At 42.5% G+C, this 25,731-nt stretch overlaps 1 protein-coding gene across 17 annotated transcripts in view; it reads right to left on the bottom strand.

Annotated features, from left to right (window-relative positions):
* Window positions 1-25,731, bottom strand: part of CACNA1C (calcium voltage-gated channel subunit alpha1 C) — a 696,460-nt gene that overhangs the window by 228,610 nt on the left and 442,119 nt on the right. For all 17 annotated transcript variants that reach the window (XM_075896653.1, XM_075941259.1, XM_075896550.1 and 14 more), the window contains exon 5: window positions 17,247-17,386. In XM_075896653.1, coding sequence (XP_075752768.1) covers window positions 17,247-17,386 — 140 coding nt within the window. The remainder of the gene's footprint in view (window positions 1-17,246; window positions 17,387-25,731) is intronic.

Below are 25,731 nucleotides of genomic sequence, written 5' to 3'. Positions count from 1 at the left end.
AACAAGCCCTTTGGAGCCTTTGAAGATATCACTGTGGTAATGGATAATGTAAATTCAATAGACGTAGCATACTTGTCAAATGCCTTTTGAAAGCCAAAGGTTTCACATCAGAGTTCAATAGTTAAGGTCAGTGGTTCTCAACCATGGGCCATATGGCTCCCCAGGGGCCATGCCTATCTCTAGGGGGTCCACATGGAAAAAACAGAACATTAGGTAAATTATGTACCTTTTTTTTCCAACTAACAGCAGCTATGAGGGGGGCCACAGAGGTAAACAAGGCTCAGAAGGGGGCCATGAACAAAAAAAAAGGTTGAGAAACACTGGTTAAGGTCATGGAGTCAGAAGCAAAATAGGGCACAAGACAGAAACTTGGCTTAAGGCGCAGAAGGCAAAGGAGAAGCAGTGGTGGACACTTTCAAGATAGAACACTGGTTGTTTCGGGACAGGTAATTTCAGCCCACACCATTTAAAAAGTCATGGGTGTGGGTAAAACGGGATCCTCTTGGTCCATGTACTTCTACTGTCAATGCTTCTTGATGGTTTTTTAGTTGACTTTCAAATTGACTTCTACCCAAAAAGGGAGGAATAAGAAAAAAGGTGTGTGTGTGTGTGTGTGTGTGTGTGTGTGTGTGTGTGTGTGTGTGTGAATACAATTATTTTATACTTATGGAGTCTTATAGCACAGCGGTCACCTCAGTCCTTCTAACCCAAGAGGGAATAGCAGAACAAAAACAAAACCCAGCTCTTTCTTCAGGTTGCTTTCTTCCTAGGAGGCAATTCATTTTTCATTGTTCCCTTTTTGTCAGGATGACCTAACTGAAACAACCACACAATAAAAATTCCCCTCAGCAGGGTGGCTATACAGTCCCAGTATTGAGAAAAAAGAATGGATGAAGAGGGTGTGCTATAATCTAGTGGGCTCCAGACCTCTCCTCTCCGGAAGAAAGCTCCCCTTTCTCAAGACTACCTCTTTATCTCAGTGGAAGCTTTAGGTGTTTTGTGACTTCCTTGTGTATGAGACTCAGCTGTCAGCTTCACACATCAACTGCGTAAGGGTCAAAGATTTCTGTCCCTCTTTCCAAGCCCACCCCTAAGGCAGTCCTCCTATGGCCAGGACTATTCCAGTCCATTGAAGGTGTTTAACCCCTTCATCATTCCACAAACCGAGGGGGGGAGGGGTAACTATACTCCATCATGAGACTTGTATATATAGTCTTTCATCCTAAAAGATTATGCTTTGCAAATAACATGGCAGTCATGTGGGGAGTGCAGAGTGGCAGCCAATTGCACACAGCATAGTCAATGCCCCTGGAGAAAGACTACTTAGTCCATAAACACAGGACAAATGCTGTAAGTTAACTTGACTCAAGCCTGGAGGTTGCTATTAATATGCAGGCAGGGAAGAGGGATGCTGATATTTATTGCCTTAGCGGGGGGTTTCCAAGAATTGTGCTGTCACTGAGGTAGTTACAAAGTTACAGTGCATGCAGGAGCTCTGTGGGCTCCTAGGTCAGCATGATGATTGCTACACCTTTCCCATGAAATAGAATGGACTTCCTGCTCTCGGTGTGGAGCCATGATTCTTCTGGGGATGCTCCTGTCACTAATCTCCTGGAAAAGTCTTGATGCCCAGAGAAAGGACAAAGTTTGTGTCCGGTCCCTGAACGGGTTCATCAGTGGAGAGGCTTTTTGCGTCTTCCCCCTACACATCTACACAGAGCCAAAAAGTCTGGCCCCGGGGCTGCAAAATGACTCAGTGAGATGATCCAGCCACACTTCCACTCTAAGCCTGTTCTCACTCAATCACAGCTTTCTCAGAAAAGTACTTACAGACTGGAACTCAAACACAGAAGGAAATGTTGGATCCAGTTACTGAAATCAATGGAGTTTTGCCATTGACTCCAATGGGAGCAGAATTGAGCCATTTGTTTAGAAAGTTTCACTACAATAATGCAGCCAGGCTTAAATTATATGAGCATGAAAAAAATATGGTTAAGAAATGTTTCATTTACTTTTTGAACTCAGATAATAATACATGAGATTATAAAACAACTTTCAGACCTCTAAATGCAGTATGTATACAGCGCTGAAAAAGGACTTTGCCTTATTTAAAGACAGAGGGTTTTGAAATAAAGAACAGTGGCAGTTTCAAGAGTGTGCTCTAAGCATTAACTAGTAATAGAGATGGGATCAAGGCACAAGTTTTGGACCAGGTTTTTGAATATATCAAAGTTTGCGCTGAAGGTTCATTAAATTTGGGTGACTAGTATCTTTCAGGAGTATGTTTGTTTCCTCAATTTCAGGGAGCACATCAAAATGTTATTTTTCTATGCTTCTCACTTATATTCTTAGCTTGTTGAAATGAAAGGATTTTAGCCTTTATGGTTTGCCTTCAACAAGTTTATATGTCTTCTAAATATCATAGACTTTTTTATTTGGAATGAGATCTGGGTAGCATCCTTTTCCAGCAGCAACAATCATCCTTAACTCTGCAACTGGTCACTTGACCAGAGATTTATAAAATATAAAAGCTAATAGTATAACTAATTCAAACAATGATCTTGTAAATGTAAAAGTGCATCCTGGGTGAGTATATTATAGCAATCTTTCTTTCCTGGGAAGACTGCAACATTTATTGGTATCGTGTTTTAGTAAAATATAGAAAGATCTTTCTGGGGAACTATTAGGATTCTACACTACAAGTCTATCTCTACTACCACATCAGCTGCGGCTGCATTTTGCTTTCTTGTGTAAGAAAGTGGATCAAAAATATTGGCCAAACTCCAGACATTATCTTTATAGGACTAATTGCACAGAATCCCAGTGTGATATTTGATGGAAGAAAGATTATCTGGCCTGGGAAAGCAACAGAAAACTTATTTTGCTATTTCATCTAGAACATGGGTGGGCAATAATTTTTGATGGGGGGGTCACTCCAAGATTTTGGAAAGTGGTCAAGGGCTGCCCTGCTCTATGGAGGGGGTGCGGGATTTGGGATGGAGCTTGGGGCAGAGAATTGGGGTACAGGCGATGGTCTGGGGTCTGAGAAGGAGTTTAGGTGAAGGAGGAGGTTGTGACCTTGGGCAGAGGATTGGGGTGCAGAGTCTGGGAAAGAGTAGGGAGGGGTTCAGGAGTGAATTTTGACCCTGGGGAAGGTTCTAGCAGGGGGTGCAGAGTCTGGGAGGGAATTTTGACCTGGGACAGGATATGTGTACAGAAGATTTGGGTGGTGACCTAGGGCAGGGAGTTAGGAAGTTGCAGGGACTGAGGTGCCGGAGGCAGGTTGTGACTGGGAGTCACTTCCCTTAGGCGATTCGCAGCCAGCAGCCCAACAGAGTCCCTGAGGCAGGCTCCCTCCTGAAGCAGCACCAGCCACATGGGTTTCCTCCATGTGCTGCTCAGGGCCATGCTTCCGTGGGAGGTCAAGAGGCTTTGCACACGTTCCCCTGCCTCCAAGCCAATCATTGCAGCTGGGAGCGGGGCCTGGGGGTGAAGGAGTCATGAACTCTCATGCCCTGCTTCCCTGCCAGCGTCATGCGGTGTCTAGAGGGAACAGCCAGCTGATTTGAACAGTTGGCGGCTCTCTCTCTGTGCTCATGCTCCCGGTGGTGGTGGGCAAAGAGGAGATCTCACGCACTCCCCTGCCCCCAAGCCAATCATTGCAGCTGTGGGTAGGGGAGCATGCAAACTCACTTTGCCCCCTGCCCCCGCCAGGGTCACACGGTAAATAGAGGGAACTGCCAACCGTTTTGAACAGCTGGCAGCTCCCTCTAGCACTGCGCATCCCTAGCAGCGGGAGGGGAGGGGGAAGGGGCGACTTTACATACTCCCCTGCCCCCAGGCTAATTGGTATCTGCATCTTTAGCTGCCTACATACTTGTATAAATCTGGCCCTAAATCACTTTGGAAAATTTTGACCTTTGCTCCCTCTACTATCTATTTTTTTTTATTATTTACATAATGGTGGCACCCAAAATGTGTTAGGCAATGTAAAGACCAATTGGGAAGAAAACAGATCCTATCCCAAATAGCTTACAATCTAAATATAACGAAAAACGATGCATTTATAATGGAGGAAAGAGATTCAACATATACACGAAATACTCAGTGTCACACGGCTTTACTCTCACATTTTATTCTGAATTCTTTTTCAAATATGACCAATGATCTAGAGCTCAATTCTTATTTCCTATCCCAAATAACGTAAGATTCTGGGTTCATTTGAGGTGTGAAGTGACCGATACACATGCTCAGACAGAAAAAATGAAATCTTTTTGCAGAGAAATCAGTTAACTAATATCTTTGCAACTGGTGAATAGTTTAAAGCAGTGTTTGTCAACACGTGGTACGAGTCCCCTTAGGGATACTCAAGAGAAGTCTGGGAGGTACGTCAACACAACTGAAATATGGAGAAAACTTTTTGTTTTAAGTTTTACAGCGTTTTATTATTTTTGTACTTTTTACACCCAAAAATTTCATCGCTCATCCAGCTACGATTAAGTTGTTTAAACAAATGTGTTGCAATGGTAGAAAAAAATGTGTGTGTATGAAAACTGTAGGTACTGAGGGTACTTACAATTTTTTTTAAAGGGGTACTTTATAAAAAAAAGTTGAGAAACACTGGTTTAAAGAATGGCCTGTTGACGAGTGACCCTTTTCAAATTCTGTTCTGCTGTGTTAGATATGACATCCCAAATGGCTGCCTAATTGGTATATGACTAGAGGAAATTTTCTCTTTCCTTTCCTTTATATCATTACTACCACTTTTCTTGTGTCACAGAATAAAGACATCTTCCATATATAGCAACTTGGTATCATAGAAATTACTACTGAAATGGATAGGATAATTAGGGGATGTATCTAAACTCCACAGTTTATGGTCCTTGCTGTGTTACATCCTGAACACACAAAGTTGGTTTTGTTTTGTTTTTTAATTCTAGAAGTTGAAACAACTTAAATTTGATGGTGCAGTGCCTGGATCCTTGAAAACAGATGACCAGACCAATCTGAACAAGCTTGTTTTTGAAAGTTAAAGGGATTTCTAAAATTTTAGGTATTAATATGCCTCAAATGTTCAAAACAAACTGTTCAGCTACATACGTTTAAACGGAGAAAGGAATCTTTTAAATACTTAAGAATAAACAATGTGAGAAAATATACCAAACTTCTTAAAGTAAATTACTCTCTAATGTGGAATAAAAATACTGAAAGCGTTGGAAGATTGGAACAAATAAGGAATTTCTTGGCTAGGGATGGTAGCCTCAATAAAGACAAATATCCTCCCCAAGTTATTATTTTTGTTTTAGGGCATTGTTGTTGGTATTCCTGGCATGACATTAAAAACATGACAGGATGTTAAAATTTATACAGAAACATGAAAGACCAAGGGTGAGTTCTAAAGTCCTGAATAAATCTGCAAAGGTGGCTAGTTCTCCTTAATTGTCTCACTGTTTTCATTCTTATGCATCACAATTAACAGATGTAATCAACTGTATTAACAATAGACCTTCCAAACACTGGGTAAAACTCAAACAAGAGCAGAGCAGAAATATAGCTAAGTGTAGTATTTGTTCAATTAAAACTAAAGTAATGTGACCAGAAATTTTTAAAAATTACTATTCATCCAAACTACCTTTGCTGCTTTGCACAAATTTTTAAAATTCCTGTTGCCAAAGCTTCTGCAAAAAAAAGCAGAAGAGCAAATGCATTCCCTGGATGCGGTGGAGTTTTTTCGGGATACCTTTGGTATCCCCAAACCCTCCTGCAGCCTAGCCATACCCTGAGTATAGAAAGGGGATATACAGCTTCCATTCTGTATAGCTCATACAGATTTTTTTTAAAACTACTATTTAGATCGCATTTGACTCTAGTTACAGATTATTGTAGTTTTGTTATGAGGGAGGTGCTCTGTTGGCAGGGCTGCAGGGCAACGCACTTTTGAATTTTCCGTAATGCACTCATAAACTGTCACAGGGGTGGACACATAGCTAGAGATTCGCTGCTGTGGGACAGGAATGATAACGACTAGAAAGCATGGGCTAAATTCTTTGCTGATTTCATTGATGCGGCATGAGATAAAGACCATTGAAGAATTTGGCTCCACAAGGAATACAACTTTTCAGTGTGATTAAAATTTCAATATTAAAATATTAAGAAACAGAAATACGTCTAAATCACACACATGGAACCGGCCTTGCCCCACAAACTTTGTGGCATGCAAAATGAATTTTGGTTCTAAATTCTCCACTTGGGGACCATTTTTATTTTTAAATGAATCAGCTTTCCCAGTGTCTCCCCCTAACTTTTAAACTCGGCACTTGTTCAGAGATCCATAAATGGTAAAGCAAGTAGCATAATCCACACAAATAATGATCGAAAAGAATTGAATCATTTAGGAGACTGACCGGTGGATGTGAACTACTTTTTAAAGTGGAAAGACAAATGTAAGATAATTAGTCTGGGAGGAAGGAGCCAAATTAGGGAACATGTGGTGTTAAATAAAGCAGTTGTTCAACACACTGATCGGGAAAAAGAATTGGGGTTATTGTAGAGAAATCATTAAATCCACCAGCCCAACTGAAAGCAGAAAAATGCTAAAAAGGCTACTCGACTACTGTGTTAAGAGAAAGAGAAATGAATACAAAACCCACAGAAATCCCAGCTAGCACTGTTAGATCCCAGTTAAAATACTGTGTCCGGTACTGCTAGCATGCAGCAGGAACAGTATTGTTAGCCTTATAAACGGGGGCAGGATAGAGCAATAATGACACTAGATTAGATGAATGTAAGGGTAAATTTAAACTACACAATTAACCTTGCCTCTTGTCTTGCCTGGGATTTAGACTTAACCTCTCTACTGTCCACACAAAAAACCCCACTTAGATTTAGACATCCTCTATGCCTGGGCTAGCTGACTTGGCTGAAGATGAGATAACAAACATATTGGATAAGTTATCGGGGAAAGAGTGTACATGAGTTAAAGAGGGACTTGAGTTTGACTCTGGGAAAAGAAGATAGTAAGAATGCTTTTTTAAAAGAGGAATATAGGCTTCGGATAAACCACTAGCAGACAGGGCATATTAGATAGGCTGGACTTTCTCTGACGTTAATATTTTTCTTGTTTTTACCATGAGGAGCTCTTCCCTACACCAATGAGAAAGGTAAATAAATACATACATAAATTATCAGCCAGCTGACACACCTGTGTCCCAGATAATCACTGCAATGTGTGATCTGCTGCTGAGCCAGCACAGTACAACAAGTACTACCTGATTTTGGCAGAGCAGAATTGGAAGGGCTACATTAATGAGAGAAGATCTTCTGTGGATTTAAAAAGCTGTTTAAATCTTTATCATTTTCTCAAACTTTTTTTTTCTTATTCTTATGTACTCTGTGTTTTCTCTTTCCTCCTATAACACTTGTTCTGAATTTGCAATGGCCCCCTTTGGGCCCATTACAGGTTGTAAAGTAATTTCTTTGGAGGCTGAACGTGAGATTCAATTTTTTTCCCCAGGTGTTGAATGAATTACCTGATTGCTACACAGCCCTCTAAATTTCTGACATTTTGACAATACTCAAGAAAGGAAGGCACTTCAATGACCAACCATTTCTAGTAATCTTTTAGGAAACTCAGATTTACAAAAAACTCCTCATCTTAAATGACGCTGATGAATCACTGAAACACATATTAGACTGAATCTGCATGTTTTTAAAAAAATGTTTTTATGAACCCAACAAGATCATCTTTCTCGTTTCCTAGCTCCAGTTCAAAATCAATTCTGCCCTTGCAAGCCATTGGGTGCCGGCCAAATCTTATAAATAGGACAAGAAAGCCTCTGATTTGTCTTGCTGACATTTCTTGGAGTGTGTAACATTTACAAACACCAGTTCACTTTAGAGAAAATGAACAAAGACTTCAAACCATAGCTTAAATGATCCTAAATGAGGAAGCAGTGCAAAAATTAAACATTCAGAATCAAAGCAGAATCTAAGACTATGTCTACACTATAAAGATAAATTGGAAAAAGAAATGCAATTTAAGGTATGCAAATTGTGTATCTTTTTCCAATTTACTTCCAAAAGAGGCTTTTCCAAAATTTGGCCCGTCTACACTGGGCCAAATTTTGGAAAAAAAAAAGCTCTTTTGGAACATCCTTTCTTCCACATAAAATGAAGCTTACAGGGATGCCGACAAAATGCGTCCACTTTTCCGACTTTTTTTCAGAAAAGCGGACGCGTTCCTTGGATGCAGCAGAGTTTTTCCGAGATACCTCTAGTAACCCTGAAAATTCCTGCAGTCTAGACATAGCCTGACACTTGATGGTAAAGTTGAGACTGCCATCAGAAGCAGAGGAGATGTCAATAGGGTGAGGATAAAAGCAAAGGATGGAGTAGATAACATACTATTTTGCTTGGATAGAGCAGAGGCCTTCTTCCTCCATTGCTAGTACAATGCAAGCCATTAATTATGAGTGGGCGGCTGGCAACCTACAGCTGGTGTCAGTGGCTAGTTACACTATGAGTATCTACTACCACTCCATTGTGTTCCAGACGATGAAGCACATGCAGTTATGCCCACAATACTCAGAATAATCCCCCACAGTGGAACTCTCCCACTCATAACTGAGACCTCTGGCACTGCCATAACATTAAAAATAAACTGACAGTACTGGGTGCAAAGTTAGGCCCTCACTGGAAACTTCTGAAAATCTCTTACTGAGCTACAAAATTATTTTCGCCGTTGTGTTTTAACATTATGGCCATTTTTTTTTCCCAATAGGAAGCTTGAAATGATTGACGTGGCCTGACTTGCTTAGTCACAGTCTGGGTAATTTACTTTTTTTGTTCTCTCACAAAGGCTGTTTTCATAATCATGCATAGTAACTGGTAAGATAAATGATGACACTGTTATTTGATACATTCTTAGTTATTACTATTTTAAAAGAGCTGTGTAGTGAAGCTCAAATAACAAATATTTCCTTGTTTTCACTGGCATCACTTCAATATGAGACAAATCTTTATTATGGCAAGAAATCAGTGTTTCTGTGAGCAATCCTCCTTGCTAAGTTTAAATGCATATTCTCATATTGAACTGTTTCTACTGCAAATCACATCCTTCCATGAGCTTTCCCCTCAAAAATGTGGAATTTAAATTTCGGTCTTGGAAACCCTTATTCATGTGAGTGGCCTTTATTTCAGGGAGTAGCTCCCTTGAAATCAATGGCACCAAACTCGTGAGAAAGGATGTCTCATAGGAAGCAAGGCTTGGGCTCATAATTTAAACACAGTTTTAAAATGTAATACGATGAAATAAATACAATGAAATACAAGGCCACTTGGTTCATGTTGTTCCCTCCCTACCCTCTTCCCCTTTTCCCCTTTGTAACGAAAGCAACAATAACAACAATAAAAAGAAGCCGCTTGAGATTAAAACCAGCCAGGCAATTACTTGGGAGAGTTGAAAGTGCTTGTCCTCACATAGGATAGTATATGCTACAGGGACAAAGCAGATGGTTGAGAAGGTTTGCTCAGCAATGAGGTAGCGTGCAGGAAATCTGCATTACAGTGCAGAGTATCCTGCAGTGTGAGAGCCTACAAGCCAGGAAAAAAGCTGGATGTTGTGGCTGCCACACTAGTAAATGCATCAATAAAAGTTAGTGGAGTATTAAGGAAGTCAAATTTTGCCCTCAAATATACATGGTGACTGGCATCCATGTGTTAAATGTGGATAGCTGAATTAACTCCTTTATGCAAATATACAGAAAGACACATTTTACATGTTTGATCAAGCCATTGCTGAGAGTATCTCAGGTGAAGGCAGTTCAGGATCTCCCCCAAATCCTGTATTTCTACCATATCATCAAGTACTTTATAATGAGAAAACTCATCCCCATGACCCACCAGTGACATTGCATGCTGCAAATACTGAAAAAAGTTATGCCAACTATGCACTGCCAGAGGACTGGTACTTATTATAGCCGCAACTTAATGCTAAATAAATGTATCCAACAAATAGAAAAAACTGTATTTCTCACATCCCCATGTAAGGTGATGTATGCATGCAATGAGGACATTTTTGGCTGCTGCAGAAACCAGAATTTTTAATTTCCGAAGTCCTGCGCATTTAAAATCTCAGCTATAGCACTTAATCAACACAGCGTTCTGCATTTAATTTCCTTGGAAATGGAAAAAAGAAAATACAAATACAATTTTTGATTGCGCATTCAAATAATCCAGGATAGACACTTAGAATCAAAGAATTTCAGAGTGTAATCAATGAAATAAATGCAGCTGTGTTTATTTCAATGGGTGGATGAGGCATAACAGAGGAGCTGACACAGATAGGGTAGGGATTATGGAAGGGGAGAGATTACTGCTGCATGTTAGAATAAACAAAAGGGTAGATTCTTTATGACATAGAAAACACAGGTATACATTTTCAGGGTCTCATCTGTTGTAGTCCCTTGTAAGGTCAAATATGCATTCCAGAATGGCACAAAATTACTTTAAAGATGCTCTATATGAGCAGAGAAGGATTCCCCCTGGCTGGGGGAACGCTTAGGGCATGTCTACACAGCAGAGCTGAAGCCGAAATAAACTACACAACTTGAGTTACATCAATTGCATAAGTCAAATAGCTTATTTCGGCTTTTGGCTCTGTCTACACAGCAGGAAGTCTGAGAAAGATCACTCTTCCTCCAACTTACCTTACGCCTTGTAAAAGAAGGTTTGCGGGGGCTTTCAAAAGAGGGCGGTTTTCCAACATTTGGCCCTGTCTATATGGGGCCAAATGGCGGAAAAGCCTCTTTCGGGGGAAAAAAACCAGAAGAAGGTATGCAAATGTGAGTGCTATTTGCATATCTCTTCTGAAAAAAAGAGACAGTGTAGCCGTACCCTTTGAGGGCTAACCTACTGAATGTCATGGGACCCAGCTAGCTGTCACTCTTGCTTTCCTAAAGCCAAAGGGCTGCTCTAACTTATGGTGGCAGTGATACTGGCAGCGGATGGATGGAACAATAGGAACGCTGGTTATGCTTCTCCAAGAATCTGCCTCTGTTAGACAAATTCCTTAAAGAAAAGAAGGTTATTTACACTCTAGAGATAGTTGTATCTGGAAAAGACATAATTGGTTCTAAACACCAGAGACAACATTTGCAAGCCTTCTTCTCTTTGTACCCTCAAAAATCTAGTCCTACGTAGCAAGGAAGTGCAATATACCTAATAGATAGAGCAGTCCACTCAAGCAGAATCCAAATACAGGAAAAATGGAGTGTAACTCTCTGAGGGTACACTGCACAGCTATTTCAAGATATTGGAGGTATCCTGAAATAGCTACCACATGTCTCCACGAGACGCCCGCTATTTTGAAATATTTTTCAAAATAATGGGTGCACTATTTCACCATCCCAGTAAGCCATGTTGCACAAGGGATAAGGAATGACTAGAAATAGCGTGTTATTTTGAAATTTGGCACTGTGCAGATGTGCCAAATTTCAAAATAAGCTATTTTTAAATAGTTTTGAAATAAGATACACAATTTGCATAGCGCAAATTGTGTATCTTATTTCACGGTTAGGGTGCGATGTAGATGACCCCTGAGATGCTTGCTGATATGTCTACCCAGTGTAAAGTACACAGCTAGGACTGACTTCTCTGCCTTACAAATACTGGTTCTACCCTTAGAAGGCTCTGGGACTTTATGCTTCCTCCTATATATATATATAAATAAAGAGACAGAACATCCATGAGACATACCACAAGGGAATGTCAAAGAAAGGAGTAAGGAGAAAAGTTTTGTGAGGAATAGGAGGGAGAATTAAAAGAGAAAGAAGACAATTGTAGGAAGCTGTGGGAGAGTATAACAGCTAAGAGAAAAGCATCATAGCAAGTAATGGGAGATTACTGTGGTGACGGGCCAAAATTTAAAAAAGGGAGTGCCTAAAATTTGACACTCACATTGAAAGTACCCTGATTTTCAGAACAGACATGCACCCACTTATTTTAGGGATGTAAAATCCCAGTTTATCAGTTAACTAGTTAAGCTTTAGGGTTGCCTAACCTAAGCCCCTGCCCATGGGATGCCCAGGCCCACCACGACAGGAACTGTTTGGGATGAGAGCAACCCCTGTCCGCGGCAGGCCCCCTGCAGGGCTAGAGCAACCTGGTTTCCTGTGGCAGGTGGGGAACTGCTCCAGCTCCCCACTACCGGTTAACCAGAACCAGTAAGCATCACCCATTTAGGGTGATGCTTACTGGTTAACTTTTCACATCCCTAAGGGTATGTCTACACTACCCCGCTAGTTCGAACTAGCGGGGTAATGTATGCATACCGCACTTGCTAATGAAGCCCGGGATTTGAATTTCCCGGGCTTCATTAGCATAAGCGGGGAGCCGCCATTTTTAAATCCCCGCTGCTTCGAACCCCGTGTAGCGCGGCTACACGGGGCTCGAACTAGGTAGTTCGGACTAGGGTGCCTATTCCGAACTACCGGTACACCTCGTTTCACGAGGAGTAACGGTAGTTCGGAATAGGACCCTAGTCCGAACTACCTAGTTCGAGCCCCGTGTAGCCGCGCTACACGGGGTTCGAAGCAGCGGGGATTTAAAAATGGCGGCTCCCCGCTTATGCTAATGAAGCCCGGGAAATTCAAATCCCGGGCTTCATTAGCAAGTGCGGTATGCATACATTACCCCGCTAGTTCGAACTAGCGGGGTAGTGTAGACATACCCTAACTTATTTTAGTGGGAGCAGCAGGGTGTTCATCTTCTTTGAGGATCAGGCTGCTTTTCATTAGATACTTAAATATGGATGGGCCTGCCTAGCTTTAGGCTTTCATGTTTGAAAGTGTTGGCCATAGATCAGTTACATTAAAAAGATACTTGGTGAGTTGACTAGAGTGGTGGCATAGCAGAAACACATGCTACTGTGAGGAGGCTTGGAGTCTGGTTCCTGAGCTCATATTCTTGGTTGCCAGGCAGTCACGGCTGAGAGCTATAAATGCAGTGGGTTGTGTGTGTACTGGTATAATGGAGAGTGTTGCATTAGTCTCGAGTAATTCCCTCTGACCAGAATCACTATACTAAATATTATATTTAGGAAGGAAAAGTCAAATACACAAATTGGGGAATAACTGGCTAGGCAGCAGTACTTCAGAAAAGGATCTGGGGGTTATAGTGGATCACTAAGGCCTTGTCTCACTGACTGGGAGAGTGATGCTGCAGCGATCTATCTCTTAGAGTTTAATTTAGAAGGTCTAGTAAGGACCTGCTAATCGACTGCTGGTGGTGCCCTGCCATTTCTGGCAGTCTACTGGGTCATGAGGAACAAGGGAAGTCACCAGGAGAGTTTCTCGCATCGATCTCCTGCAGTGCGGATGCTGCAGAAGTTCGACCTAAGGTATATTTACTTCAGCTATGCTATTCACGTAGCGAGAGTTGTATATCTTAAGTCAACTTTCTCCCCTAGTGTAGACCTGGCATAACTGAATATAATTCAATGGCATGATGGAGTTGTGAAAAAGGCTAATATTCTGGGGTGTATTAACATGAGTGTCAAATGTAAGACATGGAAGGTTATTGTCCCGCTCTATTCAGTCTTACATGGAGTATCGGGTACAATTTTGGGTTTCATATTTTTAGTAAAATATGGACTAGTTGGATAGATTCCAGAGGAAAGCTACAAAAAAGATAAAAAGTTTAGAAAACTTGACCTATGAGGAAACGGTTAAACCTCTGTGTGCTAGGAATGACACACTGAAGTCCAGGGAATTGTCCAGTCTGGGAATATCCTATGAGAAGGGAGAAAGAGAGACATGTTTCCACCCAAGAATGGCAACAACTATGAAGATAGGGAATAGGGAATTTCACTCAGGCTGTAACACCTCCAGAAAAAAGTACCACTGCCAGGAAAGGTTTATACATACTAGTTCAAATCTCCAGAGATCGCCAGACAAAGAAAGGACTTTTGGATAACTAGCCTATATATCCCCAATAAGACTGATTCTGGTAAGCTTTCAGCATTTGTTTAGGATTGTTTTTATAGTTTCTTGATAACACTTTCATATTCACAATAAATAAGCTTGCTTATAAGGGGATTGTAATAAAGCTTTTAAAGAGTAAGCAAAGCACAGATGCTGGTCTAGTTAGCTAATCTAGATAGCAGGAAATAATAGTGTCGGTATGGAACTGTGCAGCCTGGAAAAACCCTGGTCAGGAGAGCTAGAGAGTTTTGGGTCTCTGCCAAAAGAGATGATGTCCGGGGAGCCAGGATCTTAGAGAGAGTATCCATGTTGGACAACTGAAGAGGAATACAGATGTAGTATGTATACTCTGAGCTGTGTAAGAGTGTGCATAAAAAAAGTTTGAAGAGATTCAATTTTACAGAGACGATAGCAAACACTGACGGGACACTCAGGTGTGGTGGTACAATGAGGTAATATTAATTTACTTGAGCAAAAAGTGGTTGAGAATGGGGTTTAATAGATTAAAGGGGCATTTAGACAGTTCTGGGTGGGAGGAGGGAGTAGCTGAATATCATGTTTGATAATCAAGAGGTTTTCTTAGTTGAATCATGCTTCTCCACTGACAGATGAGCTATGTGGCTTATTGCTCTCCTTGGCACAAATTTTTTAAATAATTGTAAAAGCTCAACATTTTTTAAAAGATCAAAATTATGTAAAGAGATAAAAGAGTAGTCACCAAAATAATCCAGACATGATGGGCCTATGGGCAAAAGCTTATCGGATTGTCGACACACTAGTCACTTCCTCCCCCCCCCCCCCCGCTTGCTGCCTCTATCAGAAAGAGGCAGTGTGGGAGGGAGGAAGGAGAGGAGGAGGTGCTGAGGGGAGCCAGGGGAGGGGGCAGTGATGCAGCAGCAGTGTTTCACATTTGCAATGTACAAGAGTCCCTGCTGGGGCTCTTGTACATTTCAAAGTGGAAGCGCTGCATGGAGCCTGAGGCTAGCGGGGGACTCCAGGTTTCATGCAGCATTTCAATCTTTGAAATGCACAAGAACCCCTAGTGGGGCTCTTGTACATATCAAAGGCAGAATGCCGTGTGGCACCGCTGTCTTGGAAACATAGTAACAGCCCAGTGGGCTCTTGCTACGTTTCAAAGCGGAAGCGCCCTTATCGATTAATTGAATAACAATGGAAATTTCATCAACTATTCGATTAATCGATTAATCTAATTTTAACATCCCTAGTCTCTATTGAAGCCAATCAAAAATGGCCTTTGGGGTCTGTTTGGCCCTGAATCTAGGGCTACAGATCCCTTCAATTTTGGGTGGGCTTCAGAGTAATCTGTGGGTGGGAACAGTTTGACTCAGAGACTGCGACTGATAATATGAAGGTTGTCACAAGCTTCCTTTTGGCTGGTTGCCTGCAGTTGGAACCAATATTAGCCTTGAACAATTTTTTTGCCTCAATTTCCCTCTCTGTAAAATGGAAATATGCCACCTACCTTATAGCTGTGATTCATGTATTCAAATGTCTAACTGTACCAGTCTGACAACTTTCAGTCCACACAAAATCACAATTACTTGAATGCAGCTGACACAACTGGGCACTCTAACATGGACAACAACTGCAAATCTTACTAGATAAAAGGAGCTCACATAACTCTGCCAGGTCAAAACAACAATTCCCATTCCAACCCCTCACATCTTCAGTCATCCCCCCACTGCCGCCAACCAGCCAGCCCATTCACCAATCTCCTCGTTGATCAGCTTGTACAGGGTTGTAAACTAAGAGAGCAGCCACACTTTGCATTAACTAAAGTTTCCGAGGAGTCTTCAGGGAAAGCTGGATATTAAAAAAAATAAATAAATTGCAGTAATCCCATTCAGATGTGACTCAGGCATTGATAACTGTTGTGAGGTGTACATATTTAAAAAGGCACTCTTGGCCACTGCTTCTTTATGGGCATTCAAAACCTGCTGAGGAGCTAGCCACAGTGTTGCTAACTCTTTGCAATGTTTACTGTTTTTCTCAAATCCCCTACCTCCTGAAGCCAACAATCTCAACTTTTTTTAGAAAAGCAAGTTTCCAACCCTCATAGGTGAAGAGAAAAGCCTGAGTGTAACCTAAGGGCTCAGAAACCAAGTCAAATTAAAAGAAACCCCAGTTTTGTTTATTTAATTTTATTGATTTTAAGATAATCTACTGACAACTGGAGGGCCCAACTCATGATTTTTGAATGACTGAGGTTGTCAGTTTTGAAATAAGCCCTCAACCTAGAAGTCTCCCTATATAAAAGCATGGAAACGTCACAACTATTCTAGAGAAAATGACCCAACTCCAAAAGTCCAGTGCTTACATTATCTCCCTTCCCATTTTCTGCCAGCTTGATCAATCACCTCCAATGAACTGATGGGGGGGGGGGGGGGGTCTTTCACTCTAACCCTCTACCCAAAAGACCAATCGCTGTTTCATTTCCAAACAGAACTGTTGACCCAAAAGATATAGCCCCTGCCACACAACAATGCTCAAATCCCATTTCCAGAATGGGGCAAGTCAGCTTTTTGTCAGTCAAAGCTTCCCTGAGGTACGACAATAGAAACTGGATGACCAGAAACTGTCTGGAGGCTTCCTCAGAGTCATTAAAATTATTTAAATTAATACGACTGAAATCATGATTATTTATGGACAATTTGTTCTGAATTACTCTGAATACTCTTGATCAGTGCAGCAGGTGGTGGACCAGTACGAAGAATAGAGTTTTTATGAAAAAGCATCCACATGAACAAGACTGTTTATTCATCATTCCATTAGGTTAACCATTTGCAAGACTCATACAGAGTGACATCAAAGCCAGAATCCCAGTTGCTTGATTCATTTCATTTATATTAGATTCATTACAGAGATTACAACTTCATTTACCTTTGTTTGCAATTAATCTGCAATTTCCACTATTTATAGAGGTTGTTTGATTATACACTGCCAGTTAATGTAATTGTAATAAATCTCTTTCATGCACAACTCCTCCCACACACCTATACTCTCAGGTTTGAGTCTTCCATCTTTTACTTCAATGTCACACTGACCATGTAGTCACATTAATGTAAAATAGTGTCTCTCCTGTCCCTAAAACATCTGCATCAAATTACATCTTTGCACAGAAAAATAATTCTGCCCTTGCATTCATGCCATGCCCATCAGAGAAGAGAAGAGAAGAGAAGAGAAGAGAAGAGAAGAGAAGAGAAGAGAAGAGAAGAGAAGAGAAGAGAAGATGATTATGTTACTCACTAGGAACTCCAGAAACCAGTCGTAAGGGGCGTAACACTCGGAAAGCCCGCAATGCTTTAACATCGAATCCGGCACCTTTCCCTCCTATTGAATTCGCCCCATCTGCTTTGGTTGCTTGTTCTAAAATTGCACTAAAAAGCCTGAAAAAAGGAAAGAGGAAACAATTTGTAGTAAGTCTCAGGCTAAACAGAAACATTAATTAACATCTTAATATCATTAAAATTACCTCACAAACCCACGAGATGTATCATATATCAGGCATGAGAATCATATGTAATGGGGGAAAAAGAGACTCTTTCCCTATACAATATCCTGTAGTCTAGTAGAATGGGAACTGAAACGTAAGGTAGGAGACAGAAGTTCACATTTCTGTCCTTCCTCTGACTGCTATTAATACTTCTTTGCATCTTACAACCTTTATTAACTGAGGCTTTACAATAGGAGGGCAATTATTCAACTATTTTAGGGTCTTTGGGACTAGTATGTGGGCGGGGGTGGTTCGCTGCAATGGAAATAGTGTGTGTGAGGGGTTGTCAGTGTTTCAGCCTGTCCACCAATATCTGAGAGTAGCCTCTGCTGCATTCACACAGAGGAAGATAGGACAGCAAGATCTGGAGGAAAGGCTATAGCAGCTACCAAGGCCACAAGAACAATCTGACTTGTGGGGATCAGATAGGACTCCCCAGCCCAGCCTGGCTCCACCTTCCAGCCACTGAAGGTCCCAGAGGAAACGGCCAGTTCCAGGGAGGGGCAGGAGCACACGCACCATCATAGTGAGGTGGGGTATGGGAGAGTGTATCAGCACCTGGTTGGAAGGCAATGATGCACAGGGAGCCAGATGCAAAGGAGGTGAGGTTAATACAGGGCACAAGACACCAACTACAGGCATGGCAATAAGAACTACTGGGATACACCTTCCCAGCCTGGAGCTAGCTACCCCCTCGAGTCTCAGAAGCCGTCCTTCCTCCTTCTCCTATCCATCTGGTCCTCCATTCCCAGGGAGTTCAGTCCCCTGACCTATTTTACATCTAACTCAGGTTCCACAAGGTCACTGCAGATGAAACTGGCAACAGAACTCAAGTCTTATCTGTTGTGTCAAAATTCCTTTCAGAGTAACCATATTGTATTATCCAATAGTGTAGTCCATGTTAACATAGTGTGGTTCTTTGATTATTCCCACTCTCCAGGGTTAAAGATATGCTTTTAGATCCAGAGATTTCAGTCTCAAACCTTCATGAGTACCCAAACAGCAGCATTCATTACTTCTGGCAATGCTGTTTCTATTCACATTCTACTTTGAAACCCAGGAATAGAATCTGCAAATCCTAGGATCAAATATTTCAGTGCTATTTCCTTCCTAGATATAATATTTAGTATTTCAACCCTCTGGAAAAGTATGACTCCTAGCTCACATGATGGGCTGGTCCTAATAGAAGATAACAACATATTTGCTTACCAGTTACAAGTGTAGATGAAGTGGAAGAGGTATGTAATCTGAAAATCCTGGGTTCAAACTCTAACGATGGCTTAAGGCAGGGCTACTCAACACGGAGCCCATGGCAAATTTGTTTGAGGTCCACAGTACGGTTTGGGTTTATGCGGGACTCAACACGCGGCGCGCAAGTGGGATCCTTTGAACATGGCTTCCACTAGACACATGCTCCTCAATGGCAAGGCATCTCCCAGGCGGGGTGAGCATTGAAAGATACAAGTGGAAGGCCTGGCTGGAGCAGATGGGTACAAAGTATCGGTGTTTCTAGCCCCCAGGGAGGAGGTGCCGGGAACACCGGAGCATTGTGAGAAGTGCTTTGTATTCATGCCTGTCAGTGTGAAATAAGCTATTTGCATATATTTGCATATATATTTGCATGTATATGCAACCACTCTTAAGTTGCAGCCCTCGGCATGTGCTGTGAGTATCCTTTTGGCCCCCAGGGCTTCCAAAGTTGAGTAGCCCTGGCTTAAGGGGTGGGATAAAAATATAATAGGAAAAAGTGTGAAATCTGGAAAAAGGCAATTGTTGACATGATGTCATGCCATATTACAGAACATTTTAATTAGAGATGAATTTGGATTCTCAGACCTGTTTGATTGTGATATTGTTAGTGTTCTACTTTGGTTAATAGGAGGTATCTCTTTAAAATAGGGTGAGGCACTTAATTATAATGTGTTTGAAGAAAGCAGAGATGTTGCCCACATGCACAGAAAGTGGAAGTCCCAGCCTGTGAAAGGTCACAACGTGATTTAATAAACTTATCTTTCAACAAAGTAAACATCACTCTCAAGGTACAACACTGGCATTTATCAGGAGAGTGGATAGCTGAGAGCATTGCTAAGGAACCACAAAGCCTGTCACCTAGGAATTCATTCTGAACCTAGCTGGACTTAAACAGATTAAAAGAGTTGCTCCCATCCAATGGTGCTGCTAGATCAGGTAAGTTCAGGGGTGTGAGTTCTAGCTCCCATGCCACAAATTCATCCTCATGCTTTGAACTAACTGGCAGTCTTAGCAAAGAAGTCAAAAACTACATGGGCCATGGAGAAGGGAACAGCCCCTATTGCCTTTAGAGACAATCCATGTAGTTCCAGGTTGAGGCATGCTGGCAGGGCCCCTCGTGTAAGAAGCTTGCCTTGTAGATAAAAAGAAATGTCCATTCTTTATGGCCCTCAGGCCAGTACCTTTCACCACCACTAATTTTCTTAAGCTAAAGTATCTGGTTATATAAATGTTATTTGCAAATGTGAATTTTAGCTTTTTAAAACATTTCCATAAAATGTCCCAGCTGGTGCTACACAGAACTTGGCAACTATGGTAGGAGAGCTGGTTGACTCCATTCAAAGTCTTAATTTAAAATACTGCTAAAAAATTAACAGCTATGCAGTGAATGTGAGAAGAGGCAGGAGAGTAGAGGGAAGGATCTAAAGTTTGTTGGTGTTGCAAATTAAAGTGCAGGACCAAGGGAAGACAAAACCTGAGCCCATCGGAAATACTGAGAGGGCTACAGGGATCACAGATAGACAGTGAAATAAATGAGGGCCTCAAGATAGGATCCTGTCCCTCCTCATTCACAAGACAACCAAGGGTCAGTTTTTTTATGAAAACCTCTTGAAAAAACCTACAGTAGATACTAGAGGAAGTGGGGTGATTGACTCCGTAGTTCTTGCCATGTACGTCTAGACTACATGCCTCTGGTGACAGAGGCATGTAGATTAGGCTACCAGACATAGGAAAATGAAGCAGTGATTTAAATAATCGCCGCTTCATTTAAATTTACATGGCTGCTGCGCTGAGCCGACAAACAGCTGATCAGCTGTTTGTCGGCTCAGCACGATAGTCTGGACGCGCGGGTGTCGACATCAAAGGTATTTGTCGACCACCCAGGTAAGCCTCCTGGGATGAGGTTTACCTGGGTGGTCGACAAATACCTTTGATGTCCATACCCGCGCATCCAGACTATCGTGCTGAGCCGACAAACAGCTGATCAGCTGTTTGTCGTCTCAGTGCGGCAGCCATGTAAATTTAAATGAAGCGGCGATTATTTAAATTGCCGCTTCATTTTACTATGTCTGGTAGCCTAATCTACATGCCTCTGGCGACAAAGGCATGTAGTCTAGACGTATCCTCAGTAGGTAAACTAGCTGAAACACTCCCCCAGAATGATGTGAGAGACCACTGTGATGATGGAGGCATTTTCAATAAGATGTAAAAGCAAGAGTCTATAATCTTGCTGCCACCGAAGATCCCATAGCACCTCACCAAAGCATATGAGAGTCTACCCCATTTCATCTCAGAAAAGCATGTTCTGCAACCTAACTTCCTCTTCCATTTCCAACGGGATACCATATTTTACACCTCCTGTTGAAACTGTTGTGGAGGGTTCAGGAGCATGAATAAATGATTTCTGTATCTCAGCTTAGGGGTCACTACATCCAGTTTTGGTTCATTTCTTAAAGATGAACTACAACACAAATAAAAGATGAATAGTTTGTTGACTTTTGTTTCTTCTCGATGTATGAAGACAGCCTTGTTATTCCCCCCTCCCCCCCCAATATTTTTCTTGTGGTCTTTTTTACATCTGACATACAAGGTATTCTGTTTGGAGGACCTCAGGCAGATTGGTGGACTTCAATAGTGGCATGACAAGGCCGGCCTGCAGCTTTTATTCCCTGTCTTTGTGGCAGGATTGCAGATTCTTATTGTCTAAGAGAAGATTTTATCAAGGGGCTATTACAAATAGAGGGAACTGAAGATCTGTTATTTCCAATGCAAATACCAAGCAGAGAAATGCCTTTGAGACTGAGTCAAGAAAGAAAAAGAAAAAGAAAAAGAAAGGCCATTTTTTGTGTGTTTGGCTTTACAGTTCACCTTTAAATATGGCTATTTTTTTAACAGCAGGAAGGGTTTGTAAATGTGGAAGTGCTTGAATCTGCCCTTTAGAAAATTCCCCACAGGCTAAGAAAAGGCCCATTTCTACACCCCAGTTTCTGAATCTGTTCAGAATTTCTGACCCCTTGCAAATACCTTCAGTGCACAATCTAAGTAAGGTTGTTCTCTAAACTAGGATACCTTTCTCTTGGTAGAAACTGTGGGTTCTCAGAATATATTGCTCTTAGAAAATGCATTACATGCTGTCTGGAAAGAATCAGATTCTTGTAACATGAAACTTTCAAGTCATTTTTCTCAAGAGAGGAAATTTCCTTCTTAGTTATGAATTCCAAGGACAACTCATGTATCAGAAAACCCTTTATTTTCCAAAAGGATAAAAACAAAATCAAAAGAACTGGGAAACAATTTAACTAATGATTAGTGGTTGTGGGATACGCTTCATTAGACAGCTTGACTGTGATCTTTGTTCTTAACTAGCAATGTTCTTAAACACAGAGCTTTATGACTGATACCTGTGCAAAGAGATTTTTCTTCAAAGCAATATTTAATGGCTCTGCCACAGAAAGGTTATAGGCTATTTGAGGATAAGCTAGATCAAGCTTTAAAGGACTTAGCTGCTCAGAAAGCAGATCTACCATATTGCAAGACAGATAAGTTGTTACAAGCCTGTAAGTCTAAAGTGCGTCTTTCTTCAGAAGGAATTCCTTTAAATCTAGATTTAGTCCTTGCTTTTAATGCTCTTCTCCTTTCCTGAGCTGGATTCCTCTGGCCATCATAGAACAACACACTCCAAAAGAAGTCACAGATTTCTTCAGGCGGCAGATGACCCAACTTTTGAAGGCAGGGAGAAAGTGTAGCAGCTAATTGGTTCTATAAAGTATTTATGTAGGTTGCTTTGCAGAATGTTCATTCCCTATCTTCTTGTCTACCTGAAAATACTGAACAATATCAAAATAGTCTCTTTCTATTAGATCTTCAAGTAGCATGCACTGGTGTAGTGTAAAAAATGGGAGTTTAGATTTACGGAGAGTCTAGACACTGTCCTTGATTATGCTCCCTTCTCCACAGCTGCATCTAAATAATTGTTCTTTGTATGTACATTTTTTTCATTCCCATTCAGTCCTTCTCTTTTTTTCCAATTAATATTTAAAGAAGATGATTCCAATGGCAGAATGAGTGCAAGTGATAGCTGTGATGAAAGTCTTTAAAAGTTAATACTTTAGGTTAGTGCAGATCTAGGCAAAATATGGACTGCGGGCTCAATCCGGCCCACCAAGCCACTGGATCTGGCCCACAGAGGCAGTGGGGAGCCCCAGGCAAGCTCCCCTGCTTGCCCCGCAGCCCCACATGCTGATCAGAAACGTGGCTGCACGAAGCTTTCTCTTTATGAGTCTAAAAGGATGGGGGGAAGATTCAGACGCTGCTCCCACCCTCAGCACAATCCCATTGGCTGGTTTCTGGACAGAACTGGCCAATGGGAGCTGCTTGTTTGAATAACAGGCAGCCACAAAGCACAAACAACCCTCCTGCTCGGTTGCTCATTCAAGCACATTGCTGAGCAAGCAGAAACATTTTATGCTTTGCAAGCCATTAGCTCTGCAGGCAAGCTGGTTTGGCTGCTGGCTGATAAGTTTCCTGGCCAGAATCTGGCAACTCAGCCCCTCCCTTTCCCAACCCTCTGCCCCCCCCCACTCCTGCCCTGCTACTCCACGTGCACCCTACCTCCTCCCAGATCTGGCACCCCAATCTCCTGCCTGAGATCACAATCCCCTCCTACTCTAGATCACATCCCAGACCCCTGCACTCCAGTTCCCTGCCCTAGGTCACAATTGCCTCCTTCACCCCAACTCCCTCCCAGACTCCATTCTCCCTTCTGCATTCCAAACCCTTACCCCAAGCTCCCTTCTGCACCCAACCTCCATCCCAGACCCTGCACTTCCTCCATTGATACCATGGAAGAATGTGGCCCTTGACCACTTTCCAAAACCTTGGAGTGGCCCCATCAAAATGTTTGCCCACCCCTGGGTTAGCAGTTCTTAGACAAAGGAGGCATGGGAGTGTATCTAGGGAGGTGCGAGCTGTGGGCTTTTTTCTGGGGGGAGGGAAGTTCTTTCAGCCCAGGTGGCTGGACTTGTGCAGAAGGGTTTTGCACATCTGGGAGGCAGGGAAAAGGGGACTGCCAGAGTCTTGCTGTCTGGGATTGACAGCCAGAGCCCTGCAATCTGGGCTCAGACTTTCCTCCCATACCCTCCCTCAATCCCTCAGTCAGGAGGCAGCCCCAGCCCCATCCCTGTCTGTCAGCCCTGGAGCACTGGGACTCTGGCTGTCAGCCCCAGGGTGCAACAGCAGAGTAGAAATAAGGGTGGTGATGGGTTGCTAAATCTGCTGTGAAAAGTGATATTGACAAATACCACTATTGCCTCCCTGACCTCTGGGCTGCTGCTGGTGCAGCGTTGCCTTACAATCTGCGTGGTGGTATATGTACTTGCGGTGCTGGAGCATAAACAACTACAGACACAAAGAAGGGGGCCGGGATGAAATAAGTATGAGAACCACTGGTTCAGGTTCCACTTTCTGAATATTACCAGGAAAGCACCTTCCTTTTTTGCCATCCTATGAACCTCTGTGACTTTCCCTGACCTAAGCTACAGTACTACAACTATGTCTGTATTAGTCAGCCCTGAGAGAACAGTTACCACAGGAAGGCAAGTTTTTTTCCCCCTGAGAGATCAATAAGACTCAGAGGCCTCCATCAGCCTGGATGTGGTACAAATAGAAAGTGAGAAGCAGTTCCAGTCTACAAAGTTACATGAGCACCCTTGAGCTGCATCCTTCTAAATTACCTATGTCTTTAGTTTTTAGCAGTTGGCATTAGCCAAGAGCTTAGGAGAATACATTTCCTGGTTGTGTTTTGCTTAAGAAACATAAAAAGTTAATGAGTCTGCCATTTCAAGGTAGGTTAAGTCAAAAGAGGTCAGTGGCTTACTTGCTTTCTCTACCATGAAGAGGAGGATGTAGGAGACTTCTAATGCCTACAGTAGTCCAAGGAAAATAATAAGACTTTTTTGTACTTTGTTTGCTTCCATTTTAGTTTGGCCCCTTCTGTGGTATTATGAGGTAGAACTCATGTATTCAGGACAGGAGTGGTAATAGCAGGGAAAAGAGATTTAGATTCACTATCTCTAAACTGGGTTTCTGAGCATCACAGCCATCAGTCTAGAACAGGGATAGGCAATAATTTTTGATGGTGGGGGGTTACTCTAAGATTTTGGAAAGTGGGCAAGGGCTGAACTTCTCTATATTGGAGGTATGGGGGTTAGGATGGATGTTGGGTGCAGAAGGGAGCTCGGGGTAAAGGAAAGGGTGTGGGGTCTGAGAGGGAGCTTAAGTGAAGTAGGGGGTTGTGACCTGAAGCAGCAGATTGGGATACGGGATCCAGGAAGGAGTAAGGGGTACAGGAGTGAATTTTGAACTGGGGAGGGGTGTAGCAGGGGGTTCAGGATCTGGGAGGGAATTGTGACCTGTGACAGGATGTGTGTGTAGACGTTTTGGGTGGTGACCTTTGGCAGGGAGTTAGGAAGTAGCAGGGACAGAGGTGTTTGAGGCAGGCTCTGGCTGTGAATCACTTCCCTTAGGTGGCTCCCGGCCAGCAGTCCAACAGGGTCCCCGAGGCAAGCTCTCTCTTGGAGCAGCCTCAGCCACATGGGTTCCCTCCCTGTGCTGCTCAGGGCCACTCATCCCTGCGGGGCAAGAGACATTGCACACGCTCCCCTGCCCCCAGGACAATCATTGCAGCTGGGAGCAGGGCCCGGGGGCAAAAGAGCCATGAATTCTCTTGTTTCCCTTCCTCCAGAGTCATCTGGTGCCTAGAGGGAACCGCCAGCTGGTTTGAACAACTGGCAGCTCTCTCTATGTGCCACGTACCCCAAGGGAGATGGAAAGAGAGGAGGAGACCTTGCGCACTCTCCCGCCCTCAGGCCAATGACTGCTGCTGGAGGCAGTGGCACGCACAAGCTCTCTTGCCCCCCCACCAGAGTTGCACGATGCTTACAGTGAACCACCAGCCATTTTGAACAGTTGGGACAAAGGTCCCTCTGA

The sequence above is a fragment of the Pelodiscus sinensis genome, chromosome 1 (genome assembly GCF_049634645.1).
Source record: "Pelodiscus sinensis isolate JC-2024 chromosome 1, ASM4963464v1, whole genome shotgun sequence".
In the NCBI taxonomy this organism is placed as follows: Eukaryota; Metazoa; Chordata; order Testudines; family Trionychidae; genus Pelodiscus; species Pelodiscus sinensis.
The sequence above is the reverse complement of the archived record's forward strand: the minus strand, read 5'-3'. Positions and strand labels throughout refer to the sequence as shown.